General features: G+C 33.7%; 1 protein-coding gene across 1 annotated transcript in view; it reads right to left on the reverse strand.

Annotated features, from left to right (window-relative positions):
- The window catches only part of Sqor (Sulfide quinone oxidoreductase), a 42325-nt gene that overhangs the window by 10617 nt on the left and 11700 nt on the right, over positions 1 to 20008 (reverse strand). Inside the window, exons 3-4 of the mRNA XM_075362265.1 lie at positions 1520 to 1720; positions 486 to 695 (exon numbers count right to left, since the gene is read on the reverse strand). Of these exons, the coding sequence (XP_075218380.1) occupies positions 486 to 695; positions 1520 to 1720 (411 nt within the window). The remainder of the gene's footprint in view (positions 1 to 485; positions 696 to 1519; positions 1721 to 20008) is intronic.

The raw sequence follows: 20008 nt of genomic DNA on the forward strand, positions 1-20008 counted from the left end.
TACATTCTAGAATTTGATAAATTACATTTAAGCGGTTAATAAAAATGGGCAAAGAGAAACATTTAAAAATGATCAAAGTAAGTTGTTTTAACTGGCTTCATAAAAAAATTAATAACAATATCTAATTTTATAAATAGTACATAAATCAAAATGTTAATTTACACATGAACATGCACACACATTTAAGTATGCAATTAGTGACTGAAATTGTCAACAATGATTTGACATAAATGAATTCATGGAAACCTTGAAATAATCTTTACATAACCTTCTCTTAAAATATAGCAAACACTAAAAAAAAAATTATCATCATGACACAGTGGCACACAAACTAAATAAGCACAATGACAAAACAAATATTAGCAATAGGAAAAAATGTTAAAAAATCCATAAACTTTATTAAATTATGACCTATTTTATATGACATATTTATAAGTTAATTATTATTGTTAATATTTTAAGATATATGTAGTACCATTACTTACAGGAACCTCTATGACTTTTTCTGGTTCATCAAGCAATTTAAAAATTGCCTCTTTTTTATCTTTATTGATTTTAACCAGTTCTTGCCTGTAGCTTACATCAATGTCCCTTCTTTTGCACAGTTTAACAAGCTCTTCTGCATAATGTTTCACAGAAAAAATTACAGGTAATGATGTTTTATACATTATATTAGCTTTATTCCTTTTTCCATTCTAAAAAAAAAAAATAAATAAATAAAAGACATTTCTCAGAAAATCATTCATATTTTTACTTAAAAAATTAGTCAGGAATTTAAACAGACTCTGATCTTTCTAATTAATCAATGTAATTTCCAAATATTTCAACAATCAAAAAATAGGTTACTTCAAGTACGAATAACAGGTTAACTAATTAATGTCTCCAGAAGCATGTTGCTATAATTTAACACTACATCTTGTCATCAGATAATATTACAAATCTCAGAATAATTATCAAATTACTTTATAGAGCAGACCTTCTTATAACGATGCTATTTTACACAAAATTTCCCATCAGAAAAGACAGCACTACTATATTTGCTTCCTAGTTGGTTTTATTCACATAGAAGCTTACTTTATCGTAGAACTAAATTTCTCATAATTATTTTGTCACAATAATTTGGAATTTATGGCCACTCTGATGAACTATACATCACTTTTGATTACTCTCTCTCTACATTACTCTGCTAATTCTTACACAGTATAAATGCCCAAGTTTGTATAATTCTATTTAATTCACTTGTTGGGAGATCTATAACTGACAGAAAAGAAAGATGTTGCAAGAACTGAATTCTAATTATGTTTTAATTAATTTAATTACATATACTAGCAATCATCAGAAGATTTTAAATTACCTCAATGCTCCCAATGGTCGTAAGTGAACTGGTAAATTCTCCAAATCTATGCTGATCAAAGGTAGTTTGTGGGGGTCGATTGTACCATTCTTCTTTTTTTTAAAGTGGAACAATCAGTGAAACAGGAAGAAAAGAAGTTATAAAAAATAAAATATTAAACCTTACTCTGCATAGATAATCCTCTGATAAATAACAAGCTTTCTGTGGAGCTCCAGCACATTTTACAGGTGTATTCGGAAATGTAAAAACAGCATTTCCTTCTTTAAATTTCTGCAGCACACTAAATGTTTTTTCTGCATACAGCGGTGAATAATTTGAACAAACTCCACTCTCTGGATCAGTTAATGCTTCTTCTAATCCAGGAATCTGACAAACATTAAAATAGTTATAATATAATTATTTAATTAATAATTATAATTAAATTAGATACCACATCAAAACTAAAAAAATTGGTCCACTTAAGGCTTGTTCTCATTGTAACACAGTGTCAGCGCTCAGGCTTTTAAAATTTAATTTTGGTTACAAAATTCTACATTTTAAGGAAACTAGTTAAATAAATTTTTTTTTCATAGTGTTAATTAGTTATGGTGAAATTATAACTGAAACTCATGCAGTTATACATAATGAAAAAAAAAAAGATTTAAGTAAACTAACCGAAAAATATTGATAATCATTATACTCTCAACAGAGATTGATATGTTGAAAAATGATAATGAAAAACAGAAAAATGATACAATACTAAATAAGGAAATAAGTATACCACACTCCAATAACTTTAAGTAATGACTGAAAATTGTAATTTGCTACTTTTCCAGCAGTTTTACTTAATTAGATGGTTTTTATTTTAAAATGGTTGATTTTGCAACTAGCTACTTCTGCTAGTTGCAAATAATAAAACAAATTTGTAGGTGTATTAAAAAATAACATCATTCAATAATAAAAACATTAAAAGTTTGATAGCTAATAAATAGTGAATGGTTCATAGATCATAAATCAGTAGAAACATCATGCGAATCCACCAGCACAGACCCCTAGTGAGTTTTGGAGAAGATCACTAATTATTCCATACATAGATTCATTAATAATGTCTCTGGAACAGCGTTTTTCTCAGGAGAACTTGTCCGTGTTCTCATCGCTTACGTTGCATCCTTATGTAATGCTTGATATGACGTACGAGGATTTAAAAAAAATACTACAAGTTTTTGTAGTTACTACAATTTGAATTATTTCCTCGGTAAAGCTGAAATTTGGTACAACCAATGGAAAGGAAAAAATGTGCCAAATGCCGAACTGAAGAAGACAGAACTAGCTGCACTAGTTAAAGAACCCAACTGTTCTCTAACCATCCATAAAATGGGTGCTACTTGGCTCACTTACCCAGACCTGCACAACGTGCACTATCAAAAAAATCCTTCAGCACCTTACGCAGGGAAAAAAACTTGGTTACAGTCAACAATGACAGAAAATCGGCTTTTTGGTCTTTGTATGATGAGTGTGTATAAAAAGATGGTTCTAGAAGCTAAAAATAAATATGAAAAAGAAATTTTGTCAAAATTTAGCCAGAACTCTTGTAGGCTAGTGTTGAAATAAGATTTAGATAGTTTCGAATAGCATTGCAACTAATTACTTTTAGTGTTTTCAAGTGGCCAAATAAAACCATTTTTTAACAAAAAAACATTATTTTTGCTCCCTGGTGAAAATCCTGGCTACACCTATGCTGATCGGTAAATAATAAATACAAATAAAAATTATAAGATATATGTGATTAAAGTTCAAACCGATTATTTAAATGCAAGCACATGAAATAATGTTAAGGTAGATACATTAAACATAAAAAATTATAACTAAATAATTCACAATTCGGATGGCGCTATTGACAATTTTTTTGAGCACATATCTGTGTACACATTGAAGTGACCCAGAAACAGGATTTTTTAATTATATTTAAAATAGATTGGTGAGAAAATTTTCGAATGGTTCGGTAATTTATTAAAAACTGCAATGGAAGCGTAATAAAGCCGTTTCTCATAAGCTGAAGTATAGTGTTGACTTATGCAAAAATAGTTCTGTTGTCTGGTTTGATAGGGTTATTGTTTTAGAAATTAATCTAATTTCCTCTGAAGGACTTTTTATTAACATTTATAAACTATCACAACCTATATATACAAAATGTTGTAACAACATATCATTTTACAAAAATGTAAGAAATATTTTAGATATAACTACACAGAAAATTACAAAAAAATTGAGATTGAATACAACTAGTACATATACAATTGAATTTAATAGACATGTTTTCATAATATAATTTTGTTGTTACATTTAGTTGGAGAAGATCACTAATTAAATTAAGCAGAATGGAATAAATTAATTCAAAACAGGAGGTACACACAATCACAGCATAAATTTACATTATACACATACACTTTTATTGAATATCAGTATCATTATTTAATAAAATATCTGCACACACACACACAGGAATTTAGACTAACTGTTTTTTTCACATTAATTTATATTAGAAAGATTTTGTCCTTTTTTTATAATATAATGTAATTATCTTTGAATGGATTATGGTTTTTTAACATTAATCATGATAAAAAAAAGTTCATTTAACTATGGAGCTGTCATTGTAATAATAAAATTTATTTATAGTTATATTATTTAAAGCATTGCAGAAAAATTCCAATTTTTTATCAAAATAATAAATAATCAACATTTAAACGAATACATTATAATATGAAATAAATAAGCTTCAAACTAGCATGTTACTTACTTTAAGAAAAAAATAAATTTAATACTATAAAACTAGAACTCTAAAATCAGGGAAAGCAATTTAAACAATTATTATATAAAATGATTCTATACAATCCATGGATATATATGATGTATCTTGAAGTAAGGCTATGAACTGTTAGATAATTTCTTGGTAGATGGCAGCAGCATTCAGTTTAAAAAAAAAACAAGGGTCCTATTATTCTTTGCCTTATTTTTTGTTGGTGTAGGGGAGATTCAAAGAAAATGTGTAGATTTTCAGTATACCAGATCCAGTAGTTCTCAGTATTGAAATACCCTCCAAGGTGAAACCATGCTTCATCTATGAAAAACATTTGATCTAAAATGCTAATGTTGACTCTAATTAAATTTTTGAACCATTGACAGTAGTGAACCCTTTTAACATAATCAGCATTAGTTAACTCATGGAAAATCTGCATTCAATAGGGATAACATGTTAGCAATATGCTGACTGCAGTGTGGGCTAAACTTAATAAAATGTTCTTTTCTTGGCTTCATCTCCATAAAGATTTATGAAGTGATCTTGTAACTGCCACTTTAATGTCCTGTATGACTAGCATCGTTCTGGTCTAACACCAAACCTGTTTCACAAAATTTTTTAACTAACTTCTGAATAACACTTTTCACTGGTGCTTCCTTTTCAAATTTCTCCCTGAACTTTCGCTGACACTACATGGGATTTCCATCACTTGTGTCTAAATAAGTTTCCATCACAAATACAAGTTCTTCAACAGTTAACTGCATTTTAACAAACAAAACAAACAATTACACAACCTTGTTCAAAAGCCAATGCTCAACACAGCCAGGCAATACTCAAATAGCCAGTCAAACAACATTAAAAAATTATTCCAGTTGTGAATTCTGGTCTAGAATTTTATTTTTTAACACATAAGCTGCTACTTTTACTTCTACTGAGATTTACTAAGAATAGTATGAAATTAATGGGCCTAAAATGATGAGTGAAAAAATGGGTAACATGATGGTGTTGTAAGTTTAATAAAAGCTATACACTTGTTCATGATAAAGAGAGGAGTGGAACCGCTAGTGGGTTTTTTAGTTTCCAGATATTTAACAGTAAACAGAATTATTATGGAAAAAGTAGACTTTAATAACTGTGTGTAATTTTACGCAATTACTGTGTAATTGCAATTCATATAATTGGATGGATATTATAAATGCTGACTAATAAACATAGACTGAAGAATGCCATCTGCAAATACAATTTTGGACTGGAGAGAAAGATTGAGAGTAAGAGAATGAGAAACTTTTCTCTATATCGTAACTGCAAATAAAACATGGATTTCTAATGTCAAGATAGCAATAAAAAAACAGACCATGAAGAGGAGAAAAGGAAGTTGAACGTCAGTAGTGCTGTACCGGTTAAAATCTGACACTGGATTTCAATCAAAAGTGTTTGATCATAATACAAAAGAACTTAGAACTTAACAGAACTTGATTCAACAGAACTTAGAAATCAAGCGACTAAAAATTGAAATAGTAATATCATGCATTAATAGTAGTAGCATGCACTGGTATGTATTAAAATGGTAATAAATATTTTTATCAAAGTTGCTTTCATATGACTAACCGTTACTTCTTATATGACTGATATAATGTATATGATTCATTCACAATGTATAACATTTAAAATTGTATATAGTTTCCTGAAAAATAAAATTTCATTATTTTATTAATGAATTAATAAAACTACATTAGTCATAAAATTCAACACAAGAAAATATTTATTCTTTACAAAAGATCCTAATCAATCGACTTAACTTTTTATTTTAATAATGCTATTAAAATACTTTACAATAGTAACAATAAAAATAATTTTATATCTGTCATACCTACATTAAACATAATAGTAACTAATAAATTAGAGCAGCAACAAAAAATTATACTAGAAAAGATGTACAATCTTATATTCTTATTTGATTTTGCATTATTATTAACATAATTTTTATAATCGATTAATTCACTGCATAATTTCAAGCATGAGAATTCAATAGAGAAACTTTTATAGCACATGAAGAAAATAGCACCTGACCAAGATTTGAATTCTGGGAACTTTCCAAATTAAAGGAGTTACTTCCATTCTGTCTAAAGATTGAAAGTGATTTAATATTAATTATTTTAATTACCCTAAAATATTTGATTATAATCGTAACACAACTTTAAAAAACATTCTATATACTAGTTCCTTATCATCTAATCTATTAATTAAATATTATGAACTCAGTTTAAGGTGTAAGCATCAAGAGCTTTTTTACTTTTTTGCTTTACTATTCTTTTTGTTGAAGAATATGTTTTTGGATTTTTACTCCACTGTTTGTTCTTTTTCATCATCTCGATGTTGATTTTTTTCTTCTTTTGATTACCAACATTAAAAGTTATCAAATATATAGTGGAAAAAACTTTTCATTGTAGTTATAATTATGTTGGTAGACCAATAACTATTATCTTATTGATTTTTTATAATTTGCTAGTAAAATCAACTAATCCTTTCTCCAGTAGTTTATGTATAGTAGTGATCTTTCTGGTAATCTATTTATTAATCATAAAGTTGTATTTGTTTTTTTTTTGTATGAAGTTGAGAATATTTTCAAGATGATCTATCTTATACAATCTTTTTCTAGTACTTCTATATTATTTTCTATAACGGTTATTTATGTTAATATTTTCTAAAATATTTAATTAGATCGGAAGATTTTGTATTTTTGTATGATCTTCTGCATATCTTAATTTACATGATCAAATAATTTTTTCTATATAAAATTACAATGATCGCACTTTATTTTGTTTACACCATCCCTAATACATTTATCAGTGTATTTACTGTTCGTTTTTAATTATTTTATTATGTGGTTATTAGATCTATATACAACAGTATATTATTTTCTACAAAATATTTTTAATAAGTTTTTGTTATTTTTTTGTTTTTATGTATTTGCTATCTTCTTATTCAGGGTTTTAATATTGTTTATTAAATTCTATGAATTGATTGTTGTGACTATTCTGATAGCTACACAATTTAACTGATTTTATGTTTTTCTTTTTGTCCTTAATGATGTGTGAACTAATGGCAGTATTCTACTAAGTATCAATTTTTGTGATTGTGAATGCTGTGAAACTTTATAAACATTTGTACCATTACTTGTATGTTTTCTATGTAAGCCGATTGGTTGTGATTTTTTTATTTCATTGATATTTAAATCTAGGAAACTAATTGATATATTAATGCTTTCTTCATATGTAAATTTTACTTATTTATTTTATTAATCCATTTAATATTATTAAATGTTCATTACCTACTACATGATTATAAACTACTAGTATAATTCTCATACCGATAACATAAGATATTAGAATTAAGAATTCTTTTTTAGTGGATGTAATTGATGTAAATAATGTTCAATTTTTGGCTTTGATATCAACAATTTACTCACCTACTGCCAGCATGTTTCAACTATTATACATAAACCTACAAAAAGCCTACAGTTTACTATTAAATTTAAATTAAATAAATTAACAAAAAATTTTCCAAAGTATGTTTGAAGAATAAAATTTAGTACCATTTCCATGTGTTATCTGTTTTCAGTATTTCTATTCCTCAAGAAAAACACATAAATATTTTTCATACTACTGCGCCATAGCAAACATTTAAGAATAAAGACTATACTTTAAATTATCGTACTCACAGAATTTTAGATTCTGAAAATTTACTGTTGTAAGCTGGGAAATGATTTTATAATCATGTTCCTAACTTGAAATCTGAACCAGTTTACAAAATATTTAAAAAGAATTGTCAAAAACATATGATGGTCAATTCTATTCAGTTTTGGAATTATTTGCCAAGGAAACCTCATAATTTGAATTTACAACTTGATTTATGTTTATTTGATAACAAATAAACCATATACATTTAAAAGGGTCAATTTCACATGAAAGCAAAAACAATTAAAACTTTCGGTCCATTTAGCTTAAAAATATATAAATTTATGGGTTAAAACATTGTCTCACGAAACCGTGTAGCAGATATAGATATAAGTAGAACGGAAATAGGCGTCAAAATCCAAGACGGCGAACTGTTCGCCATCTTGGAATGACATCACATATTCAAGATGGCGGTGGTTGGCCATCATGGATTGTGACGACACTGACGCCGTAGCCTGTCAGTGGTACCAACTTTTTTTGTCAGTGTCGTCAACCTGGTTATTTATAAGTACAGAGTGATTCAAAGAAACGGGAAATTTTAAAAATAAAATAACGTTAACGAAAAATTTTGTTTAGAAAATGAATTTTATTTCATGTAATTGTACAAATGTTGCCATTTTAGGATACATACATTTTAGTTTATTTTTTAAAGATGACATCTTGCAGGTTACCTCCTTTTCTACGTCAACACTCACGAAGTCTCTTCGTTAAATTGTTCATGGTTTGACGTAACATCTCAACTGAAATTTCCGCAATTGCTTCTCGGAAATTTGCCTTCAGTTCTTCCGTTGTAGCAGGTCTTCTGTGGAACACTTTGCTTTTAAGGTGACCCCACAAAATGTAATCGCAAGCTGAGAGATCAGGCGATTTGGGAGGCCATCTAATGTCACCATTTCGTGAAATGAAACGTTGTCCAAACAAACGGCGTACAACTGCCATCGATATTCGTGCAGTATGTGACGTTGCTCCGTCTTGTTGAAACCAGGCTGTGTTAAGAATCGGTGGAAATCTCTTTTGTTGTTCCACAACAAAGGTTTCAAGCACGGCTACGTAACGAGCCGACGTCACTGTAATCGCAAGACCGTTGTCATCCTCAAAAAAATAAGGGTCTATAACACCGTAAGATGACATAGCACACCACACTGTCACTTTCTGGCTGTGCAACGGACGCTGGTGTAGCTGCGTAGGATCTTCTTGTGCCCAGTATCTGAAATTTTCCTTGTTAAAAAATCCACTGAGGTAGAAATGCGCTTCGTCTGACATCCACAGTTTGTGAACAAACTCTTCGTTATCATTTATCTTCTGAAGCATTACATTACAGAATTGTGCTCGCCCAACTGCGTCGTTCGGTTTCAGTTCCTGGACGATCTGCAACTTGCATGGATGGAATTGCAAGTCCTTCACTAACAATCTTCGAACACTTGAACTATGCAATTGTAAAGATGCTGAGAGACGACGGATTGACCGATGTAGACTTCGTGTGACACCATCTTGTAAAGCTTGAACATTCTGTGGTGTTCGGACGGTTCGCTCACGGCCTGGAGGTTTCTTTTTCATTGCCGAATGAGGTTCCTGAAAATGAGATATGCATGTTTTAATTGCATGTGCTGATGGAACACGGTCGTGCCGTCCGAGATTAAAATGACGGCAAAATTTTCTACGCGCTCCCTCCACACTGTCATTGTTTTTGTAAAACGCTTTGATAGCAAATGCACGTTGCGCACCACTCCAAGGATCCATGACAACTAAATAGCAGGTTAGGTTAGAGAGGCTGGCGCCACTTATACAGTGGTACCAATCTCCCACGGCTACTAACACAACTTTCAAAATTTCCCGTTTCTTTGAATCACCTTTATTAAATTATTGAAATAATATTTCTAAGGTTGGTAGCAAGTAGTAGGGAAACGAGGATACTAGCGTCAAAATCCAAGAGGGCGGCATCTTGGAATCAAATATGGCGATGCCCGCCATCTTGGAATTGTCCTTTTTCCTGTGAGAATTTCCATTTTCCCTTCCCATGGGAATTTCTCCTTTCCCGTTTTTTTCTGTATTCAGTGAAAAGTGATGTATATAAGTTGTGAAAAATGAAATATATTATCTGTGTGTATGTGTGAATAAAAGGTTAGACGTACCTCGAGGATGATCCTGATCCTGATCGTCGTGGCCGTTAAACCGGGAGTCGTCACCCACTACTCCAGCACCAAGAGGCGACGGCGGCTGCGTGAGTATTCGCGTGTGTGCGTTGACGTAGCGGCTCGGGTTGTTGACAGTGCGAGGTGTGGCGTGCGACTGATGAACAGCTATCGTGTAATTCCAAGCAACGACTACTATCGTTTAATTCTAAGAAACGACCACGCATTCTCAGCACGTTTAATAGCGTAAGTAACCTGAAATGGCATATCATGTTACAAAGTGTAATTTTAAGAAACGACTTCTATCGTGTAATTCTAAGAAACGACCACGCATTCTCAGCACTTAATAGCGTAAGTAACCAAAAACGGGCTATTGTTTTATATTGTCTTCCCCGAAACAAAAAAAAACAAACTGATTTATAAACTCTTTCCTCACCATTTGTCACATAACCTGATAGTAGATAAATCTATTACCAGATCATGTAACGGTCCTTGGAACCACTACATATAGCAAATGTAAAAATTATCATTTTAAATAAAACAATAGTTCGTACACATTGCTGTATGGGGGTGTAAAGTGTTTTTTGTTTTGTGTATTATAAATTGAATGTGTGTATCGTCTTCTTTTGAATTAAATACCTATTCAAAACGACACTGTAGGTATTTCCTACAATCCCCTTGAATATTAATTTTGTCTTGTTTGCCACCAGCTGATCAATCTCATCGTTGTCTAGACGATTGGCGAACCGCTTTGTTAGAAAAACTCTACGTTGTTCATCATCACCCTCACGCTAAAGGGTGCACATAATACAAGCACCGTATTTAGTAGTCCATCGATTCATCGATACAATGTCGTATTTCTTCTCGATAATTAATTCACCAACACTTGTGACCTGAGTTAGGTGACTTGGTGAGGTCTTTGCTAAATTAATCTTCTGAATAAATGTTTGCGACATATTGGCGTAGATGGTGATGACAACAATAACGATGACAATGATGTGTAGTATGCATTCAAGTCAAGCGACAGTAACGGAATGAAGAAAGAAACTAAGACGTACACCCTCCATTCATACAAGGCCTTCGTAACCCACCTACAACGCCTATGCATCCAATTGATCTTGAACATGTTTGAACAGGAAAAGTACCACACACAAACAACGTCTATCTATAGTTTGACCTTGACGTCACGATTAATAGGAACACAACCGTCTAAAGTGCCATACCCAAACCGTCGTTGAAGCCACGTGCCTGGTGTCAGTTACGAGTAACCTTGAACAGTGTTTATCGTGTAATTCTAAGAAACGACCATGCATTCTCTCACCAGTTTAATAGCGTAAGTAACCTGAAACGGCATATCATGTTACACAAAGTGTTTATCGTGTAATTCTAAGAAACGACCACGCATTCTCAGCACTTTTAATAGCGTAACCGGAAACAGTATATCATGTTACAAAGTGTTTATCATGTAATTCTTAGAAGCGACCATGCATTCTCAGCAGTTTAATAGCGTGAGTAACCTGAAACGCATATCATGTTACAAAGTGAATCAAATAACACAATGTCTTATAAACTTAATTTTAAATCTTCAGTGACACCACCATTACCACCGTTGTCGGCTTGGTCATTTGGTTACACCGTAATAGGTTAGCTTCATCGAATGACGTCGTACAACGGTCATTTCGACTTCGGTAAATTTGTTTGTATAGCTCCTTGGTAATAATAGCTGAAAACAATACGATTCGTTGTCAGAATAAGAATCGGTGTCGTATAAGATGACACAAATGCGAAACTCACCGTATGATGTATATATCTTTCTCATATCCAATAATACAGTCAATACCGATATGAATATCGGTCAACCTCTTCAATGGTAACCGTTTGAGGAAAGTTTTAATCGTTAATAAACGATAAGGCATCCATCATCACACTGGCAGAGCTCACGCACGAATGATCGACTGCAGTGTATATACTTGTCATCTACCTTTCCTTACCACCACCACTCGTTTCGGTAAATGTTTTAGAAAATAACGGGTACAGTTCGTTTTCATCGATAACTCGGCAAGCTAATGACGACGATGTTGGGTTTTCCCATAGTAATTCAAATTTGATTTTTGTAACAGCGCTTTAACTTTCATCATGTGTCCAATAACCAATTCGCAGGAGCACAGGTATTCGGGTAACCTTCGACCGCAATAGTCGAATTTATAACACTCGTTTGCAAGACCGACATACTTGTCATCATCAGAGTTCGACAAGCATCATAAAAATATGTTTACATATGTATCGTGTAACCGATTTCAATTCGTTAACCAATACGGTAAACATCTTCCCGATAATCATTACTATAAATCCGATAACCTTTTGCACAGAATCAATACGTCTTTGTAACCGTCCAATTTGGGATTCGTCTTTGCGATTCTATCGTCTACCTTGTTTAACCTTTTATCCAAAAACTTACGGACATCACACTCGTTCACAACAATCTAATCGATGGTGCCCGATACCTCGCATTCAATATCCTCCACATTAGTCCTGTATGGTAAACCTAATAGTAATGTATTTGGTAAAGTATCGGTCACCGTGACTGTTGATGTCAGGAACAGTACGTCAATATTCTTTGAGTTAGGTCCGCCTGGTAGGAAAGACACCAACCACGTGGACACTTCCGTCATCTCGCCTTGAATGAAGGTCTGTTGCATAACCTATTCCCACTACCACCACAACCAATACGACGTCTATACATACCATCAATAGTATCTATCTTCAAACTATCGAGATATTCTTGCAACCGACTGTGAATTTCATCATAGGTCGCGTTATACATGAACACCACTCTATAGTGGTGACGATCTAAATCTAAATCAATAGTCGTACTCAAAGCGTGTGGGAACGCCGCATTTACAATTTTAATCAGATGTCGCAACGTCCTTACACGACGATAGGAGAAATAACGAACTAACCGCACCGATGCGGCTATATCAACATCGATCTTGAAACTGTACCTATTTACCAGTTGCATTTCCACACTACCCTGGAGGTAGCAACCGCGGCGAGTAAAGAATTTTTTTTACATGAGTGAAATCTCTCCCCTATAGGCTTACTATAAAACACTCAAACTGGTTTTTACATGGGTTTTTCTATTTTATACTTTTTTGTTTTACCTTTTTTCTTGCGAATGATTTTGTGATCCACAAGGCAAGCATAAATAATATTCCCGGCAACAATTGGAAGGCTACAATTATAATATAGACCTCCAACCAAAGATGCAGATTCGTCAGCAGACAGCTCTACAGCGGTAGCCCTCTTCGAGGTACGATAGACTAATGACAGCGGGATGTTTTCATTGATGCAATTCCTACATTGTGGTAAATTGTGCATGTTAATCGGTTCGTTGCACCAACAACATCTTATTCACAAATCCTTGAAGGAATTGTAAAAACCGTTTTTGGCCAATTCTTTGTTGTTTACGTTTGTATTTTCAAACGATCCGCTTCTCTGACCAGATCCAACGGCTTTTTACACAATTTCAACCACGCCATGTAGAAACATCCGGTTGTAAAGCACATTTTCCGCTTGGATGTAGTTTATAGTACGGACAGGTTACGATGTAATTCGAATTCAGCTTTGGTGCGTCCTCTTGTATCATTCGAACATCGTTATGATATCGACGCAAAAATTCAGATTTCTCCAACCCCTTTGTGTATATTGTAGAAAACTGTGAACAAAGTTTCTTCATATCATCGCTGTATACAATGTCACCGTACTCCCAATCTATAAAGCATAAATAATATTCCCGGCAACAATTGGAAGGCTACAATTATAATATAGACCTCCAACCAAAGATGCAGATTCGTCAGCAGACAGCTCTACAGCGGTAGCCCTCTTCGAGGTACGATAGACTAATGACAGCGGGATGTTTTCATTGATGCAATTCCTACATTGTGGTAAATTGTGCATGTTAATCGGTTCGTTGCACCAACAACATCTTATTCACAAATCCTTGAAGGAATTGTAAAAACCGTTTTTGGCCAATTCTTTGTTGTTTACGTTTGTATTTTCAAACGATCCGCTTCTCTGACCAGATCCAACGGCTTTTTACACAATTTCAACCACGCCATGTAGAAACATCCGGTTGTAAAGCACATTTTCCGCTTGGATGTAGTTTATAGTACGGACAGGTTACGATGTAATTCGAATTCAGCTTTGGTGCGTCCTCTTGTATCATTCGAACATCGTTATGATATCGACGCAAAAATTCAGATTTCTCCAACCCCTTTGTGTATATTGTAGAAAACTGTGAACAAAGTTTCTTCATATCATCGCTGTATACAATGTCACCGTACTCCCAATCTATAAAGCATAAATAATATTCCCGGCAACAATTGGAAGGCTACAATTATAATATAGACCTCCAACCAAAGATGCAGATTCGTCAGCAGACAGCTCTACAGCGGTAGCCCTCTTCGAGGTACGATAGACTAATGACAGCGGGATGTTTTCATTGATGCAATTCCTACATTGTGGTAAATTGTGCATGTTAATCGGTTCGTTGCACCAACAACATCTTATTCACAAATCCTTGAAGGAATTGTAAAAACCGTTTTTGGCCAATTCTTTGTTGTTTACGTTTGTATTTTCAAACGATCCGCTTCTCTGACCAGATCCAACGGCTTTTTACACAATTTCAACCACGCCATGTAGAAACATCCGGTTGTAAAGCACATTTTCCGCTTGGATGTAGTTTATAGTACGGACAGGTTACGATGTAATTCGAATTCAGCTTTGGTGCGTCCTCTTGTATCATTCGAACATCGTTATGATATCGACGCAAAAATTCAGATTTCTCCAACCCCTTTGTGTATATTGTAGAAAACTGTGAACAAAGTTTCTTCATATCATCGCTGTATACAATGTCACCGTACTCCCAATCTATTTTGTGATAGTTTCTTTTTAACCAAGCGGCCATCCGCCTGTATTTCGATTTCAATTTAGCACGCGAATACGGTGAATGAAAATGTATTATCATGTAGCATCCGCTGACACTGACAACAGCGAGTTCTTTAACTATAAACTCACCTCGGCTGCTGAGGAAGCCGCGATACTCGATAACTCCTTCTATGACCGTTGCTCAACTGCGAAAGCGAGGTCAAAGATAACTTTCTTAGTCCCCTTTATTATATCATCGTAGACGTGGTGGGGTAACCCCCTCCACCTTTTCTTCTACAAATCCATCATCATCATAATTATGTACATGTAACGTTATGTTAGGTAATGAGATATTGGTATTAGTAGCGTTTACTATTTGTAACACTGCTACCGTCGCTGAAGGTAATGATGATGATGTAACATTGACTACTGTTTTGTCAATATTATCTTTTAACGTTAGGTTAGGTAATGATAAACTCGTATTAGCGACGTTAACCATTGCTTTTTCTGAAGGTAACGATGCTGTGATGTTGCTAACATTGTCAGCAACTTATTTTTTGATAATGATGCTGTCGATAACTCCTTCCATGATGGTTGCTCAACTGCGCATGCGAGGTCAAAGATAACTTCCTTAGTCCCCTTACTTATATCACCGTAGACGTGGTGGGGGTAACCCCTCCCTTTTCTTCTACAAATCCATCATAGTCATCGTCATCATTATGTACATGTAACGTTATGTTAACATAGTAACATCAGTCATCATGTAAATTTAACGTTATGTTATAGTTACATGTAACGTTATGTAAACATAGTAACATTCACTTGTGATTGACGTTGATTGGTCGGTGTCAGTCTGTATACACAGACAGTTGGTACTGCGTCACTAGTTCTACTGGTAGCCGCTAGGAGCGCTAGTGTCGCCAGCCCAACCTTAGGCGATGTTCGCCGCTGTCAACGCACGCAGGAGAACACATGCAGCAGCCGCCATCGCCTCCTGGTGCATGAACGTCAGGGTGCTGGATTAGCGGGTGACGCCTCCCGGTGCAATGGCCACGACGACCAGGATCATCCTCAAGGGACGTCCATACTTACTTAATGGTGGTTGCAGCAGTAACGGTCTACGTAATGCGCATGCGCGGCCCCTTTAAACTCGGCCTGGATAGTATTTATTCCTCTAATTATTTTTCCGATCCGTAAAATTAAAAAAAAAAATTTTTTTAGTGCTACCATTTATTTATTGCAAATAAATTTGTAAGATAATTCTATTATATATAAATGTGCTTTTCATACAATCATTTAAACAAACTCGAGGTTTTCATTTCTTATTCGATTAAGTAAAATTAAAAAAAGAGTATAAACTATAAATCTTTCTTCTGTTACAATGATACATGTTATATATATGTGACGTTTATATTAGATGTGGAGGCGTTAAGAAACTTTTTTTGCTTAACAGATATCAATTGTTGCAAACTTTGTGTTGCATCATTTATATTTCATTCCTGGGTGTAAATTTACTGCTTTATTTGTAATACTACAAAGTAACAGTATAGTGTGTGTGTGTTTTGCGTGACGCCACTGTCGATCGTAGGAATCTTTTAACACACACAGACCTAGATATTTTATTTTTTTTTTTATATACAGGCATCCTATAAACAATGTCTTAATGCTGAATGAATGTTTACGCGATATATTAGTGGAAGTTTACGAACACGAACACACACACACACACACACAGAGAGAGAGAGAGAGAGAGAGAGAGAGAGAGAGAGAGAGAGATAGAAAGAGAGTTTTTCATTACGATAATTTAGCACATTCCTATGTTTGTGATTAGTGTTATGTTTTAATTTACATGTAGGCTTGTGTCTGCAGCGGTGGTGGTAGCAGCAGTAGGTCTACGTGTTGCGCATGCGCTGCCGCTTTGAATCCGGCTCTATGATAGGTCGGTAGGGTGTGACGCTTTCGCGCCTACCACTGTAACGTACGTTTAAAATAGAACGTTCAACCTTAGGCCTTGTTCGTCAGCTGTTCATCAGTCGCACGCCACACCTCGCACTGTCAACAACCCGCGCCGTTACGTCAACGCACACCCGCAGCCGCTGTCGCCTCCTGGTGCACTAGCCACGTCCGGGTGCTGCAGTAGTGAGTGACGCCTCTCAGTGCAACAGCCACGACGACCAGGATCATCCTCGAGGTACGTCTTAATTTTTATTCACACATATACACACACAGATAATATATTTCATTTATCACAACTTATATAAAACACTTTTCATTAAATACAGAAAAATAACGGGTAAAGGGAAATTCCAACGGGGAAAAGGGAAATTCTCATAGGAAAAGGGAAATTCCAAGATGGAGGGCGTCGCCATATTGGATTTTGACGCTAGTATCCCCATTTCTCTACTACTTTCTACCAACCTTAGAAATATTATTTCAATAATTTAATACATATAAATAACCAGGTTGACAACACTGACAGAAAAGAAGTTGGTACCACTGACAGGCTACGGGGTCACTGACACACTCCAAAATGGCCGACCACCGCTTGAATTCGTGACGTCATTACAAAATGGCGGACTGCCCCCCATCTTGGATTTTGACGCCGTATGCCCATTTCCGTACCAATAATATGAATTCGGCATGTATGGTAATATCGCAGTAGTTGAGGTCGATTCATTCTGTCACTCTCATCTGCAAGTCCCATTATTGGTTTATGCGTATATTAATTTACTGTAAGCTATCAATTGTCTCACATTGGAATGCCAATTATAAGTAATTAAAGATTTTGTTGAGTCTGTTATTGACGCTAACAATAACATCATTTGTAATGTTTCACACTATTATTCGGTTCTGTGAAAGAAAGTATTTAAGTCTGTGTTATAATGTTACTCCATACAGTACGATACAGTTTTATAGTTAATTTTTATAAGTTTTATTTAGTGTAATGTTCATTCTTTTTAATTTACACTATGTTTTTGTGCCAAGCAGATTTTAACAATGAGTGATTCTGTCATGAAAGATAAACTGGAAAAACCCTTAAGTAGCTCCAAAAACAAAAACTTAATCAGCAACATACATATTACGTTAAAAAAAAAGTATCCCTGAAACCGCATCAGAGACATTCCTCAGAAAGCAAACAGTGCAACAACTATTAGCGAAATAACAATTTTTAATATAATACGGAAACATAAAATCGATGGTAAACATGTTAGCCCTCATGAGACTGGAACGCATGTGAAAATGATTGAAAAGTTGGACAGTTTTACTAAATATGCTATCAAAAAAAAAGAAGAAGTTCATTCATTTTAATTCAATAACAAGTTTACTAACGTGAATAAAATATTAAATGCTGTGAATACTGATTCTGAACTGTTGAATTTTTCTAGAAGTACTTCATGTTTTAAAATAAATGAATTTTCGTTTCACGTCCAGAAAAAATAATTCCTTATTGACTGGTGCAAAAATATTATTTCACGGCGTAGGGAATATTTAAGAGAAATTACTTATAATAAAAGGATTAATTACCTTCTTCGTGAAATAAGTGAGAGGTTCCTCAACCGGGGTGAAAACCCTGGCCGGTTAAGGTAAATTATTAATAGTAACACATGTAGAAAGTGAAAATTGGTTTTTGAATGGTGCTTCAAAAACCAACTGGGTATTTGAAATCCAGATCTTCCCAAGAGTATCACAAGGAAATGAATGGTGACAGTTTTATGCAGCGGTTTAAAATAAATTATCTAAATTGTTGCTGAAGGATTTGTCATAGTAATGGATAATGCGCCTTACCATTGCCTGAAAACTGAAAAAATTTCAAACAATTCAACTTGAAAATCAGAAATTTCCAAATGGTTACAATCAAAGAAAATCGCATATCATTTACACCGAAGACATGTTAAAAGTAGAACTATAAGATTAGTAAAATCAGTTATACAGAAATATATTCATTATGAAGTAGATGAAATAGCAAAATTAAAAAATTGTTCGTGTTGTGTGTTCGTCTATACCAGTGATTCTTAACCGGGGGTGCCCGCACCCCTGGGGGTGCGGGAGAAGCCTCTAACAATATACATATATTATTTTTGCGATATTTGAATTTTCGATGACATCAACCAATTGTTTTTTGTTTAAAAACGTTTAGGTAGATTTGGCTGCGTCCGCTTCCACTCCCTTACTCACTAGCCGAGTCTATTATTGTTTCTGCGTCATCGCCAGTTTGTTGAAAAACCTCTTGAGACGGACACGTGTACGCATTTAAACATCCGATTATTTAAATTACTTACCTATTTAATACATTCGTATTGATCAGTGATTTAAGCCCAAATAGGATACATCGATAATACAAATGCAAGTATTTTTCTCACTAATTTAAAATAATACACCCGAGCCTCGTATAACACGGTTATATGGTTCCACCAAAATGTCGTGTAATACAAATCCGTATTATACAAGGTTATAATAAAAACATTACACCCGCGTTAACAGAATAATATTTTATATAACTATTTAAATACAGATAAGAAAATATTTCTAGTGCCAAGACATCTGGACAAGCTGTCCTGGATTTTTATTAAATGTTTTTATTTTCGATTCTTGGTAAATGACGTTTAAACCCTGTTTTGGTAAATCCAAAAAAAATCTGCAAAACAATTTTTTTTTGCCAAAGGATTAAATAAATAAAGTTAGTTTCGTAATTTCTTTCAGTAAACGGATAAAATTACACATATGACATTATTGTATATGTAAATAACTATGTGTTTTTCGTTTTAGTGAAATTTGCAAAAAAATCAGCGTTTTTAACCGTTTATCGTAGCAAATTACATCCTCTATAAAGGTTGTAATTAACATTATTATAAAAATCTGTGCCGTTACGAAGTTATAAAGGAAATTCAAAAAAATTGAACTTTAACCCTTAATAAAAAGTAACGCACTTGCTAAATTGATAAGTCTTGAAATGCTCAGTGAGATTGGTCATGACACATTCCATGGACGAACAAATCAAACATATTGATTATATTATTAAATTTTTTTTTTTTGAAACTGTGTTATATAAAGCGTGTTGTACAAAACATATGCCACAATTTAT

Source organism: Lycorma delicatula, chromosome 4 (assembly GCF_047948215.1).
Source record: "Lycorma delicatula isolate Av1 chromosome 4, ASM4794821v1, whole genome shotgun sequence".
In the NCBI taxonomy this organism is placed as follows: domain Eukaryota; kingdom Metazoa; phylum Arthropoda; class Insecta; order Hemiptera; family Fulgoridae; genus Lycorma; species Lycorma delicatula.